This window comes from Rhincodon typus, chromosome 4 (genome assembly GCF_021869965.1).
Source record: "Rhincodon typus isolate 14 chromosome 4, sRhiTyp1.1, whole genome shotgun sequence".
NCBI lineage: Eukaryota > Metazoa > Chordata > Chondrichthyes > Orectolobiformes > Rhincodontidae > Rhincodon > Rhincodon typus.
Window position 1 is genome coordinate 9,469,380 of NC_063335.1, and position 22,536 is coordinate 9,491,915.

Genomic DNA, 22,536 nt, shown 5'->3' on the forward strand with positions numbered 1-22,536 from the left:
GTATCTTTAACCAGGTAAGTTGTAGCCTTTGCAATGTCACAGGAAGCAAACTAAAATACTGCTGCTCTCTTGTAATTTTGAATACCTGTATTTGCTAGAATATTTATGCTTGGAACCAACTAGATGATAGTTTAAGTTTCTAAACTTTAACTGTTTAACTCATTGCCGCCTGTTGCTTTAAACCAGTATTCTGTATTTCATCTGCAGCAAGCAGTCAACATGCTCTTGGACAATGAAGATAAAATTTCAGTAAGTTGGAAATCCTTGCAGTTACAACTTTACCTTTCGTTGAACACACAAACTTGAAAACTAAACTACAGAAAAGAAAATGACTTGCATTTGTGCAGCGCCTTCCACAATCTCAGGAGGTTCAAAGCTCTTTACACCCAATGACATACTTTTGGAATTGTGGCACAGCGGCCCAGGGGTTAGCACTGATTGGTTAGCACAGCGCCAGGGATTCAATTCCACCCTCGGGCAACTGTCTGTGTGGAGTTTGCACATTCTTCCCGTGTCTGCATGGATTTCCTCCGGGTGCTCCAGTTTCCTCCCACCATCCAAAGATGTGCAGGTTACGTGGATTGGCCATGCTAAGTTGCCCATCGTGCCTAGGGATGTGTAGGCTGGGTGGATGAGCCATGGGAGATGCAGGGTTGCAAGAATAGGCTAGGGGGTTAAGTCTAGGTGGGATACCCTTTGGAGAGTTGGTGTGGATTTGTTGGGGCAAATGGCCTGTTTCCACACTGTAGGGATTCTATGAAATTCTATAAATCACTGCTGCAGTGTAAGAATATGAGTAGTGCAATTGAGAAATACATTGGAGCAGTGTTTAATGAACCAGAATTGACTGAGGTCAGAGGTAGACTTCTTACTTATCAGATTGTTATTACTTCTGATTAATTTTTATTTTGCTTTTCTGTTGAAGATTGTCAAAGTTGTGGAGGAACTGAAGGATCAACCAGAACTGCAGCATGTGGTTAGTTTTTCTCCTGTGCATCATACAAACATTAAACATCTCTGTTCTAAGTTATTGCTTTTGATGGTATTGAATTGTATTTGAAGATAAAATAGAATCATTTGATATGGGTTTGCTGCTGCAAATTTATGATCTTGTCTGTGCCATCAACAGTGAAACAGAAAGGGGAATGTTGTTTTTGAAAAGCTAATCGTAAAGCAATGCGCTTCAGAAAGCAGCATTTGGATATTCATATTTAGCAAATTCCTGTATGATTTATGCATCAATGATTGTGAATAATATTAGCGTCAATACTGTTAGATTGGTAGTCTAATTTGGTCCAATTGGTGTTATAGCAAACAGACCATACTAAGTGAAATGAAGTGAAAGTTGCCATAGTCCCAGGGAATCAAAGGCTGAAAGACGAGTTGGTGATGAGTTTATCTGAAGGTTTCAGGCAAGCGCAAGGTTGAGAAGGCAGGGCCTCCCATGTGACCTCAGCTGGTCCAGAAATTGAACTTGCCCCATTGGCACCACTCTGTATCACTAACCCGCCTTACATCCAATTGAGCTAACCAACCCTACATACAAAACAAATAATAAACCAGAATTAATACATAATCAGACAGTAAGAAAGCATCCTTCAACCAGAGACCATGACATGATAAGAATTTGACATCACGTGTGAGGAGAGGAATCTCACTTGGTTCGAACTCACATAAGTCTGCCTTTGAATTAATGAGGCGCATGCTGAACATGTTAAACTGGACTTACAGAAAACAAAAGCGAATGTCATTTAAAGTAATATGTTGTACAATACAAGACCAATGTATGACCGTAAAGAAATAATGTTGCACTAGTACAATCAAGTAACCTTGTCAGACTCAGTGCAAAACTAAAGTGTCCGAAACAAGTGGCAGAAAAAGTGGTTATCTGGCAAACTTGGAGAAATATTGAACGTAATACAGGGACACTCAGAAAACAATCAAGATTGCAAAAAGAAAGTAAATTTGCAATTAATATAAAGAATAGGGGTAAAACTGTATATGATGTGTTATGACTGGGCAAGTTTGACAGAATTTTAAAATTTGTACTTTTTAATCTATCTCCGTAATGAAAATGGAGGATAAGATACCAGTGATGGAAGGGAAACAAAATATATCAAGGTGGAAGAGTTTACTGGATCCATTAATTTTTACAAATAAGTATAATTAACAAAATAATAGGAGATAAATTAATCTCCAGGCCCTAATGAGTTCTGTCCCACGATTTGATTTGGGGACTGTGCCATTAGATTAGAAATTTGTCATTCCATTATTTAAGTAGATGGAAGAAAGAACCCAAGCAATGTAAGCCATTCCATTTTAACATCACTTACAGAAGCTGCTGGAATCTGTCATCAATGTAGAGAGCCTGAGTGTTTGAGAAAAATGAGAGTTGATCTTGACAAACTAACTAGCTAATCTAGTTGAACTTTGTAAAGATCACTAATAGGGCAGGTAAAGCAACGTCTACAGTATTATGTACGTGGATTGCAAGAAGCCATTTTGGTAAGATTACGTATAACCAACAATGAGAACACAGAATTGGAAGTAGCCCTCTGACTTGGATTTGAAATTGTTTGGGAAGTAGGAGATAATGGGGATAAAAGATACATACTGTGCTTCGTGAGATATGACAAACTTAGTTCTCCAGGAATCTCTTATGGGACATCAACTTTTCTCCATATCTATTAATGGGGCTTAAATGAAATTGTAGGCAATTGTATATTCCTATCTGTAAATTAGAAGAGTCAAACATTACAAATGTAGGAGCAGGAAGTTGCAAAGGGACATAGCAGAGTTAAATAGTGGTTTGAACTACAGCAAATGGAGCTAAATGTGGGCAAACATGCATCATTGATGTTTCAATCAAGAATAATAATGGAAGTCAAAAACTGGAAATCATGAAGAAGCAAAGAGATTTGAAAGTTCAAATATAGAAAGCATTAATAGCTAGTAGATAGTGTCACAGACGATGGGGGGTAAGTTTAAATTCTCATTGCTTTTCTCCTTTGAAGCCCAAAACGGCCAAGTATTGATTGATTCACTCCTTTCCATTTTACTCCCATTACTGAAACAGGTTGAAGGGTGTTCCCCAAGCTGTGGTTTTTGGATTCAAATTTTTAAACTAAACCTACCTAAAGAACCTTTAAGATGAAATTAAGGATGGAGTTTATTAACAAATTATTTGAACTGCAGTGGATTAATTTGCTACTTCATCCATACACAGAAGCATTTAGAAAATCAAAGAAGATAGGACTTCTGATTTTTTTTTATTGTCATAGGTACATAGGTACAATGAAAAGTTTTGTCATGCATGCAGTTTGGGCAGATCATACCATACAAAGTTCATAGGGTAATACAACAGAGCGAGGAATACAATGTTAAGGCTGCATAGAAGGTGCACAGAGTATGAGATCAACATTAAATTTAAAATTTGAGAGTCCTTTGAGAATTCGAATAACAGCGGTGAAGAAGCTGTTCTTGAATCTATTCATATGTGTGTGCAAACTTTTATATCTTCTGCTTGACAGAAGAGGGTGGAAGAGAGTATAACGAGGATGGGAGGGATCTTTGATTATGTTGGTTACTTTCCCGAGGCAGCAGGAAGTATAAATGGAGTCAATGGATGGAAGGCTGGTTTGCATGACGGACTGGACTATGTTCAAGACTCTCCACTTGTGGTCTTGGGAAGACCAGTTGCCAAACCACACTGTGATGCATCAATAAAAACTGGTAAGACTCCTTGCGGACATGCCAAATTTCTTCAGTCTCCGAAGTGGAGACGTTGTTGTGCTTACTTAACTGTCGAGTTGACATGGATGGACCAGGGCAGGTTGTTGATGATCATCACTTCTGGGAACTTGACACTCTTGACCATCTCCGCCTCAGCACCACTGATGCAGACAAGGGTGTGCCCTCCACTCCGCTTCCTGAAGTCAATGACCAGCTCCTTCATTTTGTTAGAGACATTGTTGGTTTTACATCACGTCACTAGGCACTCAATCTCTTCCTGTATTCTGCCTCTTCATTGTTTGAGATTCGCCCTACAATGGTGGTGTTGTCAGGAAACATATAAATGGAGTTGGGGCGAGATTTAACCACACCATCATGAGTCTGCAGCCTTGCAGGGCACTGGTGTTGAGGATTATGGTGGAAGATGTATTGTTGCCCGTTCTTACTGATTACGGTCTTGGGTCAGAAAGTCAAGGATCCAGTTACAAAGTGGGGAGCCGAGACCTAGGTCTTGGAGTTTAGAGATGAGTTTGTTTGGAATTATGATGTTGAAGATGGAACTGTGGTCAATAGGCAGGAGCCTGATGCAGGTATTCTTGTTATCCAGATGTTCCAGTGATGAATGCAGGGCCAGGGAGATGGCATCTGCTGTGGACCTGTTGTATCAATAGGCGAATTGCAAAGGGTCAAGACAATTTGGTAGGCTGGTGACTAAAGAGGAGATAAGTCGTAAATTGCCAATTTTGGTAAATCCTAAACTTTTTTTAAAAAATCACTTCACGTGTTACAACTTCCCCAAGGTCATTGTCCAATATTAGTTTCTGCTGTGAGCTGGGCCAAGTTGTTTTCCTCCGTGCAGGCAGAGGTGAGTGTTTTTCCAGCCAGTAACTTATTGACTGAGGTGCAGGGTTTGAAGTATGCTGTCACCTCTACCTCTTGTTCTTCCTCTGAAGGTCAAGGAGCAAATGACTTACATTCCCAGAATTATAAATTTAACTAATTCAGCCAGCTCTCAGAGCAAAAGTGTTAAAGACAGGCATTTTGCATGCTGATGGCCCATCTTTTTTGGCTAATTCTAAGGTCATTAAGTTAAGAATAGCTTTACCCCTTTCAATAGGGGGTGGCATGGTGGCTTAGTGTTTAGCACTGCTGCCTCACAGCGCCAGGGACCTGTTTGGATTCCACCCTCAGGCGAATGTCTGTGGAGTTTGCACATTCTCCCTGTGTCTGCGTGGATTTCCTCCTAGTACTCTGGTTTCCACCCACAGTCCAAAGAAGTGCAGATTAGGTGGTTTGGCCGGGCTAAATTGCCCATAGTGCCCAGGCTAGGTGGATTAGCCATGGGAAATGCAGGTTACAGAGATAGGGTAGGGGAGTGGGTCTAGTTGGGATACTCTTTGGAGGGTTAGTGTGGACTCGATGGGCTGAATGCTCTGCTTCCGCACTGTAGGGTTTCTATGTGAGGTAATGCATTTCAGAAGGTCTAATCCAGATGGAAAATATACAGTAAATGGCAGAACACTTGAGTACTGACAGGCAGAGGGATCTGAGTGTACAGGTACACAAGTCACTGAAAGTGGCAATACAGGTGGAGAAGGTAATCAACAAGGCATACAGCAGGCTTGCCTTCACCAGCCGGGGCATTAAGTTTAAAAATTGGCAGGTAATGTTGCAGCTTCGTAGAACCTTAGTTAGGCTGCATTTGGAATATTGTGTTTAATACTGATCGCCATACTACCAGAAGAATTGGTAGCTTTGGAGAGGGTACAGGAAAGATTTACCAGGATGTTGCCTGGTACAGAGGGCATTAACTATGAGGCGAGGTTGGAGAAACTTGGGTTGTTCTCACTGGAACGATGGAGGTTGAGGAGCGACCTGATAGAGGTTGAGGAGCGACCTGATAGAGGACTACAAGATGAAGAAGGGCATGGACAGAGTGGACAGTCAGAAGCTTTTACCCAGGGTGGAAGAGTCAGTTACTAGAGGGCATAGGTTTAAGGTGCGAGGGGCAAGGTTTAAAGGTGATGTACGCAGCAAGTGTTTTTTACACGGAGGGTGGTAGGTGCCTGGAACATGCTGCTGGGGGAGGTAGTGGAAGCAGATACTGTAGTGACTTTTAAAGGGTGTCTTGACAAATACATGAATAGGACAGGAATAGAGGGATACGGTCCCCGGAAGGGCGGGGGTTTTAGTTGTGACGGGCAGCATGTCGGTGCAGGCTTGGAGGGCCGAAGGGCCTGTTCCTGTGCTGTAATTTTCTTTGTTCTTTGTTCTATGGTTAGCGTTTTCATTGTGAAGTGATGAGGTGACTAAAACCATTCACTGTTATTTTAGCATAATGCTTCTTGATCTTTACCTTTGTCCAGAGCTTACTGGAAGCAGACAGTTTATCTTCAGCCCCTTTTTGTTAGTTTTAGCTGGAATTTCTGTACGATGCTGGGGGTTTAGAAGCTTTTGGAAATATAATAATGTGATCAGCCTCAACTATTTTTTGAGACCAGCAATGTTGGTCCATTTCTAAAAAAACAGAACTTCAAAACGAAAAGAAAGAGAATGCAGTTCTCTTTGGGATTTTGGACAGAAGATCTCAGTAAGAATAGATTGGCCTCGAAGTTGTGCAGTGCAATTCACCAACATGATATAGGAGCCAAGGGGGATTATGTTTTGAGGGCCAGTTGCATAAAGATTGTCTCATTTTCCTATGATAATAAGAGACTGATGGTAATTGCATCCAGGTATTTAAAATATTCAAAGAATTTTGCAGGGTCGATGAAAAACTCCAATTTCTTTTGTTGGAAGAATAAGGAAGCATAAGCCCGTTCAGTAGAGAAATCAGGAAGCATTATGTCATGAAAACAGACAGCCGAACCAAATCAGTCCTTCTATCTCTGTATTTGCAGCACAATAAAATTAAAACCTTCAAAGCCTCTCAAAATTTATCCCAATGGTTCACAGCACGAGGTCTTTTCCAGACTTGCTGGAATCAATTTCAAGGTGTTGACCTCATTAATAGCCAACTTCTGCTGTCTATTTAAACATAATGCTCTTCCCTGGTGATGAAGAATCTGCTGTACCTTTTGATCAGGAATGAACCTGCATTTAACTTCCAGGCTTGGTCTCATGAATAAACAAAAGTTTGTTTGATCTGTATAAAAACTGAGTCCTGAGGAAGGGTCACCGGACCCAAAATGTTAACTCTGATTTTTCTTCACAGAGGCTGCCAGTATGCTGAGTTTTCCAGCAACTTCAGTTTTTGTTCCTGATTTACAGCATCCGCAGTTCTTTCAGATTTTGTTTGGTTTGTTTTCCCTTTGGCACAATAATCCAAAGTCAACTTTAGGTCACCGTTCTCTGTTCACAGTCCCACACCAAAAAAGAATAAAATAAAAATATTGAAAGATCAGTGAAGGCGCACACAGGTTGATAGAAACCTGGATCTCTCTTTCCCCAAAAGGCTATGTATTCTATGTAACATGAGGCCTTTGATTTGTAGGAGTATCAGGGATATGAAACAAAAGTAAGCAATGTACAGATAAGCCATGATCTGATTGAATTTTAGGGGAAGCTTGAGGGGCCTAGTGATCTATTCCTGTTCTTATAATTCCAGTGAGATCTGAGATATTCTAAGTCACCTAAATCCAAATCTACTCAACCAGTCACATGATGTGATGTGTTGAGCTCTGGCTATCATACAGAGCAACTGTCTAGCCTTGTGCAGCATACTGGTTCATCTAATGGGTTTTACAGTGATTTGCAAACTTAGAATTTGTCGTTAGATGATTAGAGATGATTAGTTGCATGGTGATAACAGCTTGTGTCTCAATGATTAGAAACTTGTACTGTGACAAAAGGATTTCTTTTACTGTTGCATGCTTCAGGAAGGTTTCTGTATCAATTTTCAAAGCTTGTAACTAAAAAACATACCTATTGACTTCCAATCTACTCAAAGTAAGCGGTGACTGCATTTCACCTGTTTTATAAATATAGCTGGTGAGCAATTTCCCATTAAACTTATTAAGATGTTCCTATTTGCCAACAATATTGCCATCTGGAATATTTTTACTAATATAAAAAACTGGGTGACACAGGAAACACTGATTTCAGGCATAAGATGAGGCATGTTAGTCAATCCATGGTCATGAAAGGAGACTTGAGATATTGGTATTATTTCAACTTGAGCAGGGAAAGCTAAGAGGATGTTTAAAATTGTGAGCAATTTTGAAAGGAAGATGTGGGGAAGGAATGCTATCTTCAGTAAGGGAGTCAGAGACCAGGGATTATCAGTTTAAAACTATCATTGAGTGTGGGTTAGGCAACATGCCTTTACACAGAATTGCTGAACCGTGGAATGCTTTGTCACAGAGTGGTTGAGCTGGAGCGCATTCCATTTTTCACGGGAAAATTGGATAAATGTTTTAAGCAAAAGAAAATATAAAGGTGAAGGTTGTGTGATTATTAGTTTTGGATGGCTGCTTTCTCTGTTGCGCTGTGCACTTGAAATAACATGTCTGGATTGAAGATCTGTGTTGGACTTAGAGAAATTAATCTCCAAATATGACATCTAACTAATTTCATATGCTAACCATAAGTATGTTACACTATATCGTTAGAGGTGAGGATGAACATTGTTTTAATGCCGCTGGCATATATTTTAAGAGACAACAAGGTGCAGAGCTGGATGAACACAGCAGGCCAAGCAGCATCATAGGAGCAGAAAGGTTGACGTTTCGGGCCTAGACCCTTCATCAGAAAATTTTGTTGTCTTGGATTCTCCAGCATCTGCAGTTCCTATTATCTCTGACATATATTTTAATGAAGTTTGTAATTACAGTTAACCTGCAGTCTTGCCATTGGTCAGTGTCAGGTTCTGGATGAACATCTCAAATGAAAGTGGAGTGTTGAATCAGTGTCATGCACATTATAAACTTAGAGACTTGAAGTTTCCAATTAACTTTCAGTGCAGTTTCAGTGAAGGTCATCAGAAATTACCAAACAAACACAGAAGAATTTTCTTGCATGAATTGTTTTCACTATAAATTAAGTTTCTAGAATCTTTTGTGCTAGTTAAAAGAACTAAGCTTGAATTTGGCTCCACTCTCAAAACTGGCCCAGATCGAATTAATCTTTATTGAAAATGACTTTAAACATGAGTGCAATTATCACAAACACTCAGTTATTAAAAGCAGGTTACTCGCAGGTGTTCGGATAGACAAAAATTTAAATGCTTGTTGTTTTTGGCTATAATCTGATATTCAGTCATATGACTCAAACTACACCAAGTTCCCAGTCTTAAATGTATCAAGAAATTTTTTAGCTTTTTTTTCCAAAGATCAACGACAGATTCTGCTCAATGGTACTGGCTCATAGTCTTTTCCTTTCAAAGCGATGCAAACTAGTTTGCAATAGTTTTCAGAAAACTAGATTAAATTGAGATTATTTTGCACCTAGATTACTGATTGTACCCAAAATGAGAGCTCTGTTCCAGGGTGTTGAGTGCCTTTGTACAAACTGAAGATGGCTTGCTTACGTGTCATGACTATTTAAAGTACCTGTTGCAGCAACTAAGTTTTTAAAACGTTGACATTTAAGAAGGACTTCTGCTTATAAAGCATGAGTTTTAATTGTCCCAGAATCCATCACATATGAGGTATGTGTCATCGCTTCGTGCTAGTCCTTTGACTTCCATTCAAAAGGTGGGGGCCCACACCTCATTCCAGAGACATTGTGTTTCAAGTGAAATATTAAATTCTGTCTAATCTAGGCAAGTGTGACAAACATTTTACATTACTGAAGATCCTACAAATGTCATTGAGGTGAATGGCCAATTAATCTATTTTTCACTGTAGTGGTGAAGAGGTGAATACCAGTCAGTCTACAGGGAACTCCACTGTTCCCCTTCAAATAGTTTATTGGGATCTGTATTGGCCCACCTGAGGAGGTAAAGTCATGATTTGAAGTGTTCAACAACTTAACCACTTAAAGAATACATTGCAGGTTTAAGCTTGCTTCTTGAAGGCAGGTTATTTCATTTTTAAATTTATAAAATAAAATTGTTGTCTCCAGGGTCTTTCAGTGTTGCAGGGATGCATGAGGCATCATTGTTTTATGACTTATTCTGCTGTTATTCCTACATTTTACTATAGATATCAGGACTGTTACTTGTTGAATATGTTTTAGTAATGGCAACAGCAGAAAGGAGTTGGGTGAGGGATGTATCACAATCTGAGGCCAGATTCTGTAATGGTGATGGGATGACAAAGTCCATCAGCATTCATTTTCCTTACTGTAGCAATACTGACAGCATCTTGTGGAATCTGCACAAAATAGTGCAGAAAAGCTTCTTAAAGTTTATATTGTTTCGTTTTACCTTCTGTCATAATCCAATTTTAATAATTTATTTCACTATCATAAAATTTAAATCCATATAGAAGAGTAATATGCTTTAAATTTCCTAGTTTGCTAATGTGTTGGTTGCTGACTGACATCATTGCTGCTGCACACCAACACACACCCTTAACTGGGCTTCACACTTAAGAAACTAGTTCTAGTCGAGGATGTTCCTAATGTGTTTTATTAAAATCCGTTTCACAAACATTGTCATGTGGAAGGTATAATTATATAAATATTTCCAAATGCCAAACCCATTTAATTTTATTTTAAAGTTTATATACAGCGTGTGAAATAGTTGTGTTATAACCCCTTCTCTGTTCTCCCTTTTAAACAGTATTTGCATAACCTGTTCAAGCGAGATCACCATAAAGGACAGAAGTTCCACGAACGACAGATCAGCCTGTACGCTGAGTATGATCGGCCAAACCTGTTGCCCTTCTTGAGAGACAGCACACATTGTCCACTGGAGAAAGTAAATTGGTCTTAGTAGTTCTCTCTTATGTGTCTCAGTGCAATAATGCTGCTACTTCCAAATGATTATCATTGTACAATGCAAGGACTTCAGTTGTTAAAAAGCATATTCAAGGGAAATATATTGCACCAAATCTACAGCCCATTCAGTGCAACTGATCTGTCCAAGTGTGTACAGTGCACTTCACACCTATTTTATTCTAATTCCCTCTTCTTGATATTCCTTGATTCTCTTCTCCCTTCACACACGTTCCTTATTTGCACAAATGGTCTTTGCCTTAATCACACCGTGTGTAATTGGGCTTCCCACTCATGGTTCTCTGTGTAAAGAAATTCTTATAAATTTTTAATTGTTTCTGCTTGTGGCTATCAATATTTATGCAAATTTGATTTGAATTCACCTAGTAGCAGAAGCAATTTCTCATCTTCCAATCCATCAAACCCCTTTATAATCTTAATGCCCTCTATTAGAAATTGAGCAGCAAAAGAGAGCACAGAATCTTTTTAATGCATGTTTGTAATTTGTCGTTTCACTTTCAGTTTGAAGAAAATCTTTATTTGGGCATGTAAATATTCAGAGGAATCTACTGGTGTAGCGAGGAGAGCTCCTGCTCTTGGATTAATGTTGTTGCCCTGGTACATGTCATTTGCAGATGTTTCTGGTTTGTAGAGATCAAATTAAATGCCTGGTTAGAGAAAAAGCAATTGCTGCCTTTTTCGTTTTGAACTTTCTTCCGAAGTAGTACTTTTACTAGTTTGACCACTGCAGCGATGGGAGTGACTGATACAGTAGGAGTGGTGATACCCTTTCCCTTCAATAACTTGGGATTGAATTTAGCTTGGACTCCACATAGCAGCTGGTGTGAGTGCCCAAAGGCTTGTGTGGAACAAACCACCCAGTTCATGCTGCACCTTGTTGGTATTAAGTGCTGTTTGGTTGTGATTGTAATGCGTTGTTATACCAATTAGATCTAGCTTCTTGGGCAATGCTGCACTCTAAATGCAATACGTAATTTTCATTTCAAAAGCTGTTAGTTATGGAGAGGGTAGACTATGTCATAATGTCTGTCCTTCGTTTTTCTCTCACTAATGCTGGTTTTGCTGTTTCTCTGTTAAATGGTTCTGTGCTCCCTACAGCTTTACATCTCAGTTTTTGCTTAAAGCTAAGGGCATTAATTGGTGTTATAATAACTCTTTGGAATAAATTACTCAATCTCTCCACTAGCTCCTTCTTCAGAAGTCCCTTCTTAAGACTCATTACTTTGGCCAAGTTTTTAATCAGCGCTATTATAGAAAGGACTAGAAATCTTGGAAATCCAAGAATAAAATAGCAGCATCAGGATTGAGAATTAGAGTAATATTGGGGCTAACAGTTAAGGTACAAAAGCAATTAAGATGAAATTGAACTTGGAAAATAATTTTGACTCTGGAAAGCAAATAGATTGAGATTGATTGATTGTGACTCCCTGATGGTCATTTACTGCTACCACCTGAGAATGATTTCACCCCAGCTGTCTTGCATACCATTATTTAAAGCTCTGCTGACGGTTCCATGAGCTGAGCATCCATCAAGAAAGTACTAGGAGGATTCGAGATCAGATTTGCTTCCTTGTGAAACATTTTCCTGAATCAAATCTTCCTGGGAAACAAATATTGCCTTTGAACTCAATGGTAAAAATATGTAAAATACTGACATATGCAACTTCCTAGAGACATCCCAAATCTTCCCTGAGGGAGAAAGATGTAAGACTGACCTATTGAGATGCGAAGTGACAACTGATTTAATCCTTCTTTCTCCCACAGGCGCTTGAAATTTGTCAGCAGCGGAACTTTGTTGAAGAGACAGTTTTTCTTTTGAGTAAGAACATATCTGTTATTGAACGTACCTTTGTGAGGTGGAGGAGCACTCTCTAGAACTGAGTCACTCCAGGCTGGTTCATTTGTTTGAAGAGGCATCAATTCGTAATGAGAAGCCAATAGAATGTGTGTCATATTGCAACTGAGATACAAAAATCGTTGTAGTCCATGTCAATCCTTGCTGCCAAGATGTTTGAAATTTTCCAGAAAAGTTACACCATACAGAAGAATTAAAGGCTGTATGATAAGCCCAGAAGTAAAACCAGTATTTATTGTAGTGAAATAAGCCATTAATACGATTCTGTTCTGCAAGAGTACCTTAAAAGCTGATAAAATGGTCATGATATCATGATGGTTTATTGTGATTTTTACCTGAAAGACAAAGTGTCTTTTTGGCTGTCTGATTTTGGGAGAAAAGTTTTTTTTTTCCCCACTAATCCTAGAATGTATTCTTCATTGGTTATATCTTATTTTATGGCAAACACCGCCCTCTACTGTTCTTAAATGCACATGAGCAGCAACAGTTTCAATGTAAGTGAATGCACAATTTGCTAATTATTCCAGGAAAAGATTAAAATAATGATACTTAGAGTTCAGAGCGAAATAATTGAGGCACAAAATACTTTGCCATACACAGATACAATATGTGTATAGCCTAGCAATGTCACCTGTCATGTCCTGTTATTAGTCGGTCTGTAGGGAGACACCGAATTAATTTTTTTAAGAGATAACAAGGTGTAGAGCTGGATGAACACAGCAGGCCAAGCAGCATCAGAGGAGGAGGAAAGCTGACGTTTCGGGCCTAGACCCTTCTTCAGAAAATTTTTTAGGATTTCTTTGTGCCTTAGGAGTATTGATATTGGGCTGGGCAAAGGTTCACTTTCTTGGGCAGAGATTGGTGCATAAGAAATTCTGAGCAGATACACAGAAAGAGGAAGAAAAGACTGAACTCGCTGTTAGATTGAAATCGAGTAAAGTGCTGGGAATTTCTGAGCCACTAAAACTTACCTTAAATATCCTAAAGAGTTAGCAATACAAACCACAGCAAGTGCATAGTCATTACATATCACAGACAGTGACCTATTTCAGTCAAACGACTATAAAGATTTGCCATTATTTTGGATGGGAAGTTAAACCCCATCTGCCTGCCTAGGGGATATAAAAGATTTTGTAGCTCAATTTCCACTAAAAGAAGGGGAATTGGTCCCAGAGTGTGTCCTACAATACAACCAACACAAGCTACATGTCAAAAAGTAGTTCATTCACTGTAAAATGCTTTGTTACTGCCCCAGTCATGTAGAGGTCAATTACAAAAGCATTGTTTATGATGTTTTTGTAACATTGTTAGCCACTTGGTGTAATTCAGTAAATTTGTTGCACCTTCATGTGTGGAAAAAAAAGTATGATGATTTATCCAATGTGCACATTCTACCATACCTGAGTCATGAGGAGGAGAATACAGGTTACAGAATGATGCACGAAAGTAGAGCCAAGAACGGGGCTGACCAAGATACAAGTCTGCAGATGACTCCTTTATTTAACTTAATTCCTTAAAAGACTTTTTGTTTCAGAATTTCATTACTTGATGTTGCCTTCTAGTCAATGAGACTTCTGGCCAGCGGATTAGAAGAATTACATGTAATTTACAGCATCTTTGGCCCGATAGTCTGTGCCAATAATTCTGCTTTTTATCAGCCCCCCTACTATTGTACTTTGTCATACCATATCAACATGCCCTTCTATTTCTTTCATCCTCAGGTGTTTGTCTTCTAACTTCCTCTTCAAAGTATTAATTCCAGTCATCTCAATCAATTCGAGTGGGAATCCCACATTCTTACCACACTAAGTTGGAAAAAAAAATTTCTTCTGACTTTATAGGACACATTAGTGGTTATCTTGATGGTATATGTTAATAACTTAGGTAAGGGAAGTGAATGAGCTTTACCAAGTTTGCAGATGACACAAAAATAGATGAGAAGGTAAAGCAAAGATGACATAAAAAGTGTACAGAGGGTTAGACAGATTGAGTAAGTTGGACAAAAAAATTGACAGATGGAACATAAGGTGACGTTCTGCAGTTTGGTAACAAGAGCAGCAGGGCTAAATATTATTTAAATGGACTGCAGAAAGCTGAAGCATAAAGGGATTTGGAGTCCTTGTGCATGAATCACATAAAGCTAGAATTCAATTTAATAGGGAAGACAATGGGACATTGCTCTTTAAAGAGAATGGAGATTTTGCCAAAACTGTACAAGGCACAAATCATATTTCAGCTGTGAACAGTTTCCGTTCCCCCATCTAACATAAGATATGCTGGCATTGGAGGCAGTCCAAGCAAAGTTCACTGGGCTAATCCTGTGGATGAAATGATTTTCCTATACAGAAACATTTAATAGGTTGTGTTCATACTCATCGGCGTTTAGAAGAACGGGAGTAACTTTATCAAAACTTTTAGGGGGCTTGACAGGGTAGGCATGGAGAGGTTGCTCCCCTTCCGTGGGAGAGTCTAGGATCAGAGAACATAATCTCAGTATGAAGGGTCACCCATTTAACATAGAGATGAGGAATTTTTTTTTTCTGAGAGTAGTCAATCTGTGGAATTCTTTATCACAGAGAGCTGTTGAGACTGGGTGATTAAGCATGTTCAAGGCTGAGATAGATATGTTTTTAATCAGTAAGGGATTCAAGGGTTTTGGGGAGCAGGCAAGAAAGCAGAGTTGAGGATTATCAGACCAGCCATGACCTAATTGAATGTCAGAGCAGATTTGATGGGCTGAATGGCCTGCTTCAGCTCCTGCATTGCATGATCATATAATAATGTGGGCCAATGTTTAACTGGTGATAGAAACTCTCACTCCCTACTCCAGACAGCTGCCCCGCTCTGTTAACTAGCTAGAGATGAGCCTTTTACCCCTGTCTGGGAGGAAATTCCACCCCAAGAGCTGCCAGCCATCTGATGAAACCTAAAACATCTGTTTATCTACCTCTAAAGATGCTGCCAGACCTGCTGAGTATTTCAACCACTTTTTGTTGACATCTTGACGATTTATGCATCTGTAATCTTTGAGCATTTTGCAGCTCTTTGTTGCTTAGACTTAATTTTCCCAGGAACGTATGACCACCTTATTTCTACTTTCAAACACACCATCTCACATTGACACTGGAATTCATCTCGTGTTTCTGGACGCAGGAAAACTACAGATTTAACTGTCCATTTTGGAGTTGCAGAGTTCAAGAATCTAATTAGACAAACTTTTTAAAACCTTTAAAGCACAGGTGAAAACGCCCATTGCTTGGACCACTGTACAAATATCTGGTTCTTGTAGCAAAAAATTCTGTAGATATTGATATGAGGAGAAAGCTTATGAATACTCAGAGTATCTTGTGTTAGAGAAATGGTCTTCCCACAACCTTGGATTCCTCTGAAGTCAGCGGGTGTCTGATCTACAGTCACCTATTCTCCTCCCAATGTTAAAAGCTTTCAAATGTACCCCACTGCCACTTCTGATGAAGCAGAAGAAATATAATTTTGGAATTGAAGTTTGCATCTTTCCACAACTGAAGTCTAATGCTGTGTTTTCTCATCCAGGCAGAATGGGTAATAGCCGGCGTGCTCTCCAGATGATAACTGAAGAACTGCAAGATGTAGACAAGGCCATTGAGTTTGCCAAGGAGCAAGATGATGCCGAGCTCTGGGAGGATCTTATCTCCCATTCCATTGACAAGCCACGTATGTAAATGACCTTAAATCATCAGAAATGTTAGACATTTTGCTGATACTAAACGACGCATTGTCACTATGTGCTGAATCTATTAAGCAATTACAATGGCCCTTTAAAAGCCCCAGTCTAACTGCCTAGCCTTTGGGCCTTCTGTTATCACTTGTACAAAGATTGGACTGCACAACCACCCCTTCACTTCTACCTTTGATGTTCCAGCACTCCAGTCCTGTTTGTTTTCTTCTTTTGTTGTTTCCATCTTTGCTCCTTCAAGTCCAAAGAGTGTGTCTGGTGCACAACTGGTTAAGCCATCTATCATCAGAAACGGATGGACAACATCAAGCCTCCCCTCTGCCACTACTGAACTCAAGGAGCAGCTAGATAGTAGACAAAACTGATTAGCTTTCTCCTCCACTGACGCTTAAACTCCTCTCACTCACTCTCTTCTTCCTCCCCTCCAACAACAGATGTGAGAATCTCATGGACTTCTTCGTCATTGACTTTGAGACCAGGTGTCTTGCTTCTTTTCCTTCCTCTTTCCATCCAACCAAATCTCCTCATTTGGTCAAGGGTAATAATGAAGAAGCAGCTTATTCTCTATATTACCATTTCACTTGTTTACTTTCCATTGCCACCAACCCATAACTCCTCCTCCCGGCCGTGCCCAGTACTCCTTTGACTGTATTTCCACTAAACAGCTGATCACTGAAATTCACATCCCAATCCCCAATGCTAGCTGGCAATGTATATGGAATCCTCCCCTCAGTAAATATGCTCTCATTCACTTCCATTGTTATACACTACCACAACTCCAATCACCCTTTGTTCTCAAATCCTTAAAGATGTTCCTTCCCAAATCCCTTCCCATTATTCAGATAACTCCATATTTAAATCTCTCTTATGTGGTTTCTGACTCTTACACTTGATTGAAACAGCCCTAATCAAACTTCCAAATGAGATTTCATGTGACTGTGACCATGTTGCACTTTCCTTCCTTGTCTTTTCCAAACCATCTGCAACTTACAGAACAGTTAATCACACGTCTCCACTGCTTTACCTCATTTTCAATCCAATGGGACTGTGTTTCCTGGTTCCATCCTTACCTGTCCATCACAGTCAGAGCATCTCCACAAATGGCTCCTCAGCCTCCTCTGTGTCATCATTTCTGGTGTCCCCAAAGATTAATCCTTGGCCCCTCCACTTTCTCGTTCACATGCTGTCTCTTGTTTGATATCATCCAAACACGTGAAGTCAGTTTATACATGTCTGTTAATGAAATCCCATTTATACAGCTCCAACACCTCTTGTGATTTGCCTGTTGCTGCTGTGTTTATCTGTTTGCTTGTTCAACAGTCAGTCTTAAATCCAGAAGTCAATCAGCCTTTGTGGGGTTTGACGGTGTGTAGAAGCAGGAAGGTTAAATTCTCTAGGAGGAAATCCTACATCACTGCTAAAAGCTGAGTTTAGGGAACTCACGTGTGCTCTGAAGTGGAATTAAGAGTGAGTTTAGTTGGCAGTTCACTTTAGTAACCTGTGTCCAGGAGAAATGCCAGCTGAATAAAAGCGTCTAGTGAATGTGCAGGAATTCACCAGAAGGAAACCAGTTGTGTCAGCTGAGCAAGAAACCTTACTGTGGAAATAGTGGTGAATATTCATGTGGGTTGGTATTTGTAAGGACGTTATTGTGACAAATGGAATTGAATCCTTTTGCTAATGCTTATTCTGAAATCTCTCCAACCCTTTTGTCAGGTGTAACAGTTTCTTTTCCTTGTTTAATGAATTTTATATTCTTTTACTCCCTTGTTTTATTCTTTGTGTTAACAGTACAGTCACAGACCCTTATGAATGTGTTCAGTAACTGACCTCCATGATTTTAAAAATTGTTGGGATCTATCAAGCCAGTTTTCACTCTGGGATCGGACTTGTCCTGTACCGATATCAGCTGGGATCACAACCAGCACCTGACTGTGTTTTGGCTGATGGCTGGTGTCTTCTTGTTTCAACTACAGTTGAGAAAAATAGGAAGTATGTTATTATTCCAAACAGTTATGGTTTTTTAAATCAGACTTCAAGGATCTTTCATAACTTTGGTGGCTCTAATATCCTGCAGAACCAAATGGGATCTGAGCAGTTGAAGTTCAGTGCTTTGGCAAGATAATGATCTACAGCCAGCTCGTGCACAAATACAAGCATTGGGTAACTCTCTTAAACTGTCTGCTAACAAGAAACCTTCTTTCACCCTTACAGCATTTATAACTGGGCTCTTGAACAACATTGGGACCCATGTTGATCCTATCCTCTTGATCTATCGAATAAAGGAAGGTATGGAGATCCCTAACTTGCGGGATTCTTTAGTGAAGATCCTTCAAGATTATAACTTGCAGGTCAGTGTCAGTTAGAGGGTAGAAGGAAAAAGGGTAGAATTTCTATAGGGGTTCTCCTCTTTTCTGGAAAGAAAATTCAGTTGAAAATCAGTAGATTCATTGGAGAAACAGAATAAAATGGCTATTTGTCGTCAATGCTTTCTACTGAAGTTGAGGTATTTAATGCAGAGAAATTCTCTGGAAATTCTATCTTGTATTTTTTCCAAATTCAAGTTTTCCATTTTTTTTTGAATAACCAATCATTTAGCATTTAATCTACATGAGAACATAAGAAATAGGAGCACAAGTGGATCATTTGGCACCTCAGGTCTGCTCACACATTCAAGAAGATCATAATTGATCTGATTGTGACCTTAACTCCACTCTTCTGCCTGTCCCTATAACACTTGAAGACCAAAAATCTTATCAGATTCAGCCTTGAATATATTTAATGAACCTCCTCTATTGTCCAGGGTAAAGAATTCCAAGGATTTACAAGCCTCAGAGGAGAAATTTCTCCTCATCCCCATCTTAAATGAGAGAACCCTTATTTTGAAACTGTGCAGCCGAGTTGTATATTCCCCAATATCCTCTTCAGCATATCAAGAATCTTATATGTTTCATTAAGATCACCCCTCATTCTCCTAACAGTAATGAGTATAGGCCCAACATGATTGACTTCCTCAGAAGACAACTCCTTCATCCCAAGAATCAATCTAGTCCACCTTCTCTCAACTACATCCAATGCAACCATGGCCCTCCTTAAGTAAGGACACCAAAACTGTACATAGCATGCTAGGTGTGATCTCACCAACACTCTGTACAGTTGTCACAAGACACTCTTACTAGTGTACTCCATCCCTTTTGCTATAAAGGCTAACATTCCATTTGCCTTCATAATTACTTGCTGTATCGACCTGCTAACATTTTGTGATTGGTGTAAAAAGTCTACCAGATCACTCCATTTAAATAATTTGCATTTCTATTCTTTGTGCTAAAGTGGACAATCTCATATTTTCACACTTTATAATCCATCTGCCAAATTTTTTGTCTGATCACTGAACCTATCTGTATCCCATCACGACGCTGTATCTTCTTCCTGATACACTTGGGGTGTGCTAATGGCCTGCTCCAGTTCTGATAAAGCTGGCTTGGTACTGGACACCTGTAAGACAGCTCTGCAACAACTGCTGACCTGTTGTGATTGATGCAAGTGCAGACACCGAGCCTGCAGAAACGGAAGACATTTGGGACAATGTGAGTCCTGCGGAGGACTCATCCAGAGCAAAAACCAAATTCTGTATCGGCGCCGCCTCATGCTCCCACGAGGAGCTCGAACAGTTCATCCACTTCACTAACACCTTCCACCCCAACCTTAAGTTTACCTGGACCATCTCTAACACCTCTCTCCCCTTCCTGGACCCCTCTGTCTCCATATCGGGCAACCACCTAGAAACCGATATTCATTTCAAGCCCACCGACTCCCACAGCTACCTAGAATACTCCTCCTCCCACCCACCTTCCTGCAAAAATGCTATCCCCTATTCCCAATTCCTTCGCCTCCGCCTCATCTGCTCCCAGGATGAGGCATTCCACTCCCATACATCTCAGTTGTCCTCGTTTTTCAAGGACCGTAACTTCCCCCCCTTGGTGGTCGAGAACGCCCTCAACCGTGTCTCCCACATCTCCCGCACCTCATCCCTCACACCCCGTCCACGCAATAAGAACCAAAAAAGAATCCCCCTCGTCCTCACGTACCACCCCACCAACCTCTGGATCCAACGCATCATCCTCTGACACTTCCGCCATCTGCAATCTGACCCCACCACCAAAGACATCTTTCCCTCCCCACCCTTATCTGCTTTCCAGAGGGACCACTTTCTCCGTGACTCCCTTGTCCGCTCCACACTCCCCTCCAGCTCCACCACGCCCGGCACTTTTCCCTGCAACCGCAGGAAGTGCTACACCTGCCCCCATACCTCCTCCCTCACCCCCATCCCAGGCCCCAAGAAGACTTTCCACGTCAAGCAGATGTTCACCTGCACATCTGCCAATGTGGTATACTGCATCCGCTGTACCCAGTGTGGCTTCCTTTACATCGGGGAAACCAAGCGGAGGCTCGGGGACCGCTTTGCAGAACACCTACGCTCGGTTCGCAATAAACAACTGCACCTCCCAGTCGCAAACCATTTCAACTCCCCCTCCCATTCCTCAGACGACATGTCCATCCTGGGCCTCCTGCAGTGCCACAACGATGCCACCCGAAGGTTGCAGGAACAGCAACTCATATTCCGCTTGGGAACCCTGCAGCCCAATGGTATCAATGTGGATTTCACAAGTTTCAAAATCTCCCCTCCCCCTACCGCATCCCAAAACCAGTCCAGCTCGTCCCTGCCTCCCTAACCTGTTCTTCCTCCCACCTGTCCCCTCCTCCCACCTCAAGCCGCACCTCCATCTCCTACCTACTAACCTCATCCCGCCCCCTTGACCTGTCCGTCCTCCCTGGACTGACCTATCCCCTTCCTAACTCCCCACCTACACTCACCTTTACTGGCTCCATCCCCGCCTCTTCGACCTGTTTGTCTCCTCTCCACCTATCCTCTCCTCTATCCATCTTCTATCCGCCTCCCACTCCCTATTTATTTCAGAACCCCCTTCCCCTCCCCCTTTTCTGATGAAGGGTCTAGGCCCAAAACGTTAGCCTCTCTGCTCCTGTGATGCTGCTTGGCCTGCTGTGTTCATCCAGCCCTGCACCTTGTTGTCTCTTGAACCAAATTGTAGTTCTATTTTGGAAAGTCCGGGACAGATGTTCACCCTACCTTTTTCTGTGCTGATAGTTGTGTCCTCAAAGAGCACTAATGAATTTGTTGAATACCATTTTCTTTTTATAAATCAAAGTTGACTCTGCTTAACTGTTGTGATTTTTCTAAAATACCCTGCTATAAAAATGATGGATTCCAGTACTTTTCCAGTGACATGTTAACTGGACAATGTGCTATCTTTCTCATTTCTTGAATGTGTGTTATTTTGAGGTTTTCCAATTTGCTGCTACATTTCCAGAATCTAGTGAATTTTAGAACATTGTAACTAATTTGTCCATTATCTCTACAGGGATCAGAGCTAAGGGACTTGTCAGCTGTTAGTCCCATTACTTGTCATAGTACATTTTCTCTAGTGATGATTTTTTTAAGATCCACCCTCATTTCTGACCCTTAACTTTCTATTATCCTTGAAGGTTTTGTGTCTTCTGCCATAAAGACATGTACAAAACGAATTGTTCAAAGTGTCTGCCACTGCCTTTGTTCCCAGTATTAATTCCCTAGTCTCATCCTCTAAGGGACTAGCCTTTTTAAGCTAATCTTTTCACTTTCGAATGCTTGTAGATCACCCTACAGTCTATTTCACATAGTTTACTTTCATATTCTGAACACAGGCCATGTTCTCAACTATTCCCAGTTCTTATGCATCAGTGCCCCTGATAATATTAGTTGCGATAGCACCCTAATCCCATAAAATTTCCAATTTGTTACCAGAAGGGAGATCTGCCACTAGGTACTGAAGGCCTTCGGGGAGCAAACCAGCTGCCAGTTTTCTCTATGATCGTCAGAAGTCAGGTACTGGCTGAAAAGCATTTTAGCGTGCCTTAAGGACATAAGATGCTACATAAATGCAAGTTATTTTGTTGCTGTGTGATCAGTTTGTTCAGTGACCAGAGTGTAACACAACCCCACTTTTTGCCCCCTCACTCAACACACCACCTCAGTCAGGTGTTGCCTTAATAAGATTGTCTTGCTTTGCGAACATTTATGTTGTTATTGGTTCAGCTGAACTGTTTATCTTACAGATTTTGCTACGAGAGGGATGTAAAAAAATTATTGTTTCTGATTGTCTGACATTGCTGAAAAAGATGCAAAAAACCCAGCTGAGAGGTGTTTGTGTTGATGGTAAGTAAATCTTCTGCTTTGACCTATAAAGTAGTGATTGCTACACATTTACTGTAGTAA

The 22,536-nt window shown here is 40.5% G+C and overlaps 1 protein-coding gene across 4 annotated transcripts in view; it reads left to right on the top strand.

Moving 5' to 3' along the window:
- vps41 (VPS41 subunit of HOPS complex) overlaps positions 1 to 22,536 on the top strand; it is a 138,983-nt gene that overhangs the window by 110,806 nt on the left and 5,641 nt on the right. For all 4 annotated transcript variants that reach the window (XM_020533969.2, XM_020533970.2, XM_048595819.1 and 1 more), the window contains exons 20-26: positions 208 to 249; positions 926 to 976; positions 10,457 to 10,594; positions 12,397 to 12,451; positions 16,040 to 16,180; positions 18,417 to 18,553; positions 22,377 to 22,476. In XM_020533969.2, the coding sequence (XP_020389558.1) occupies positions 208 to 249; positions 926 to 976; positions 10,457 to 10,594; positions 12,397 to 12,451; positions 16,040 to 16,180; positions 18,417 to 18,553; positions 22,377 to 22,476 (664 nt within the window). The remainder of the gene's footprint in view (positions 1 to 207; positions 250 to 925; positions 977 to 10,456; positions 10,595 to 12,396; positions 12,452 to 16,039; positions 16,181 to 18,416; positions 18,554 to 22,376; positions 22,477 to 22,536) is intronic.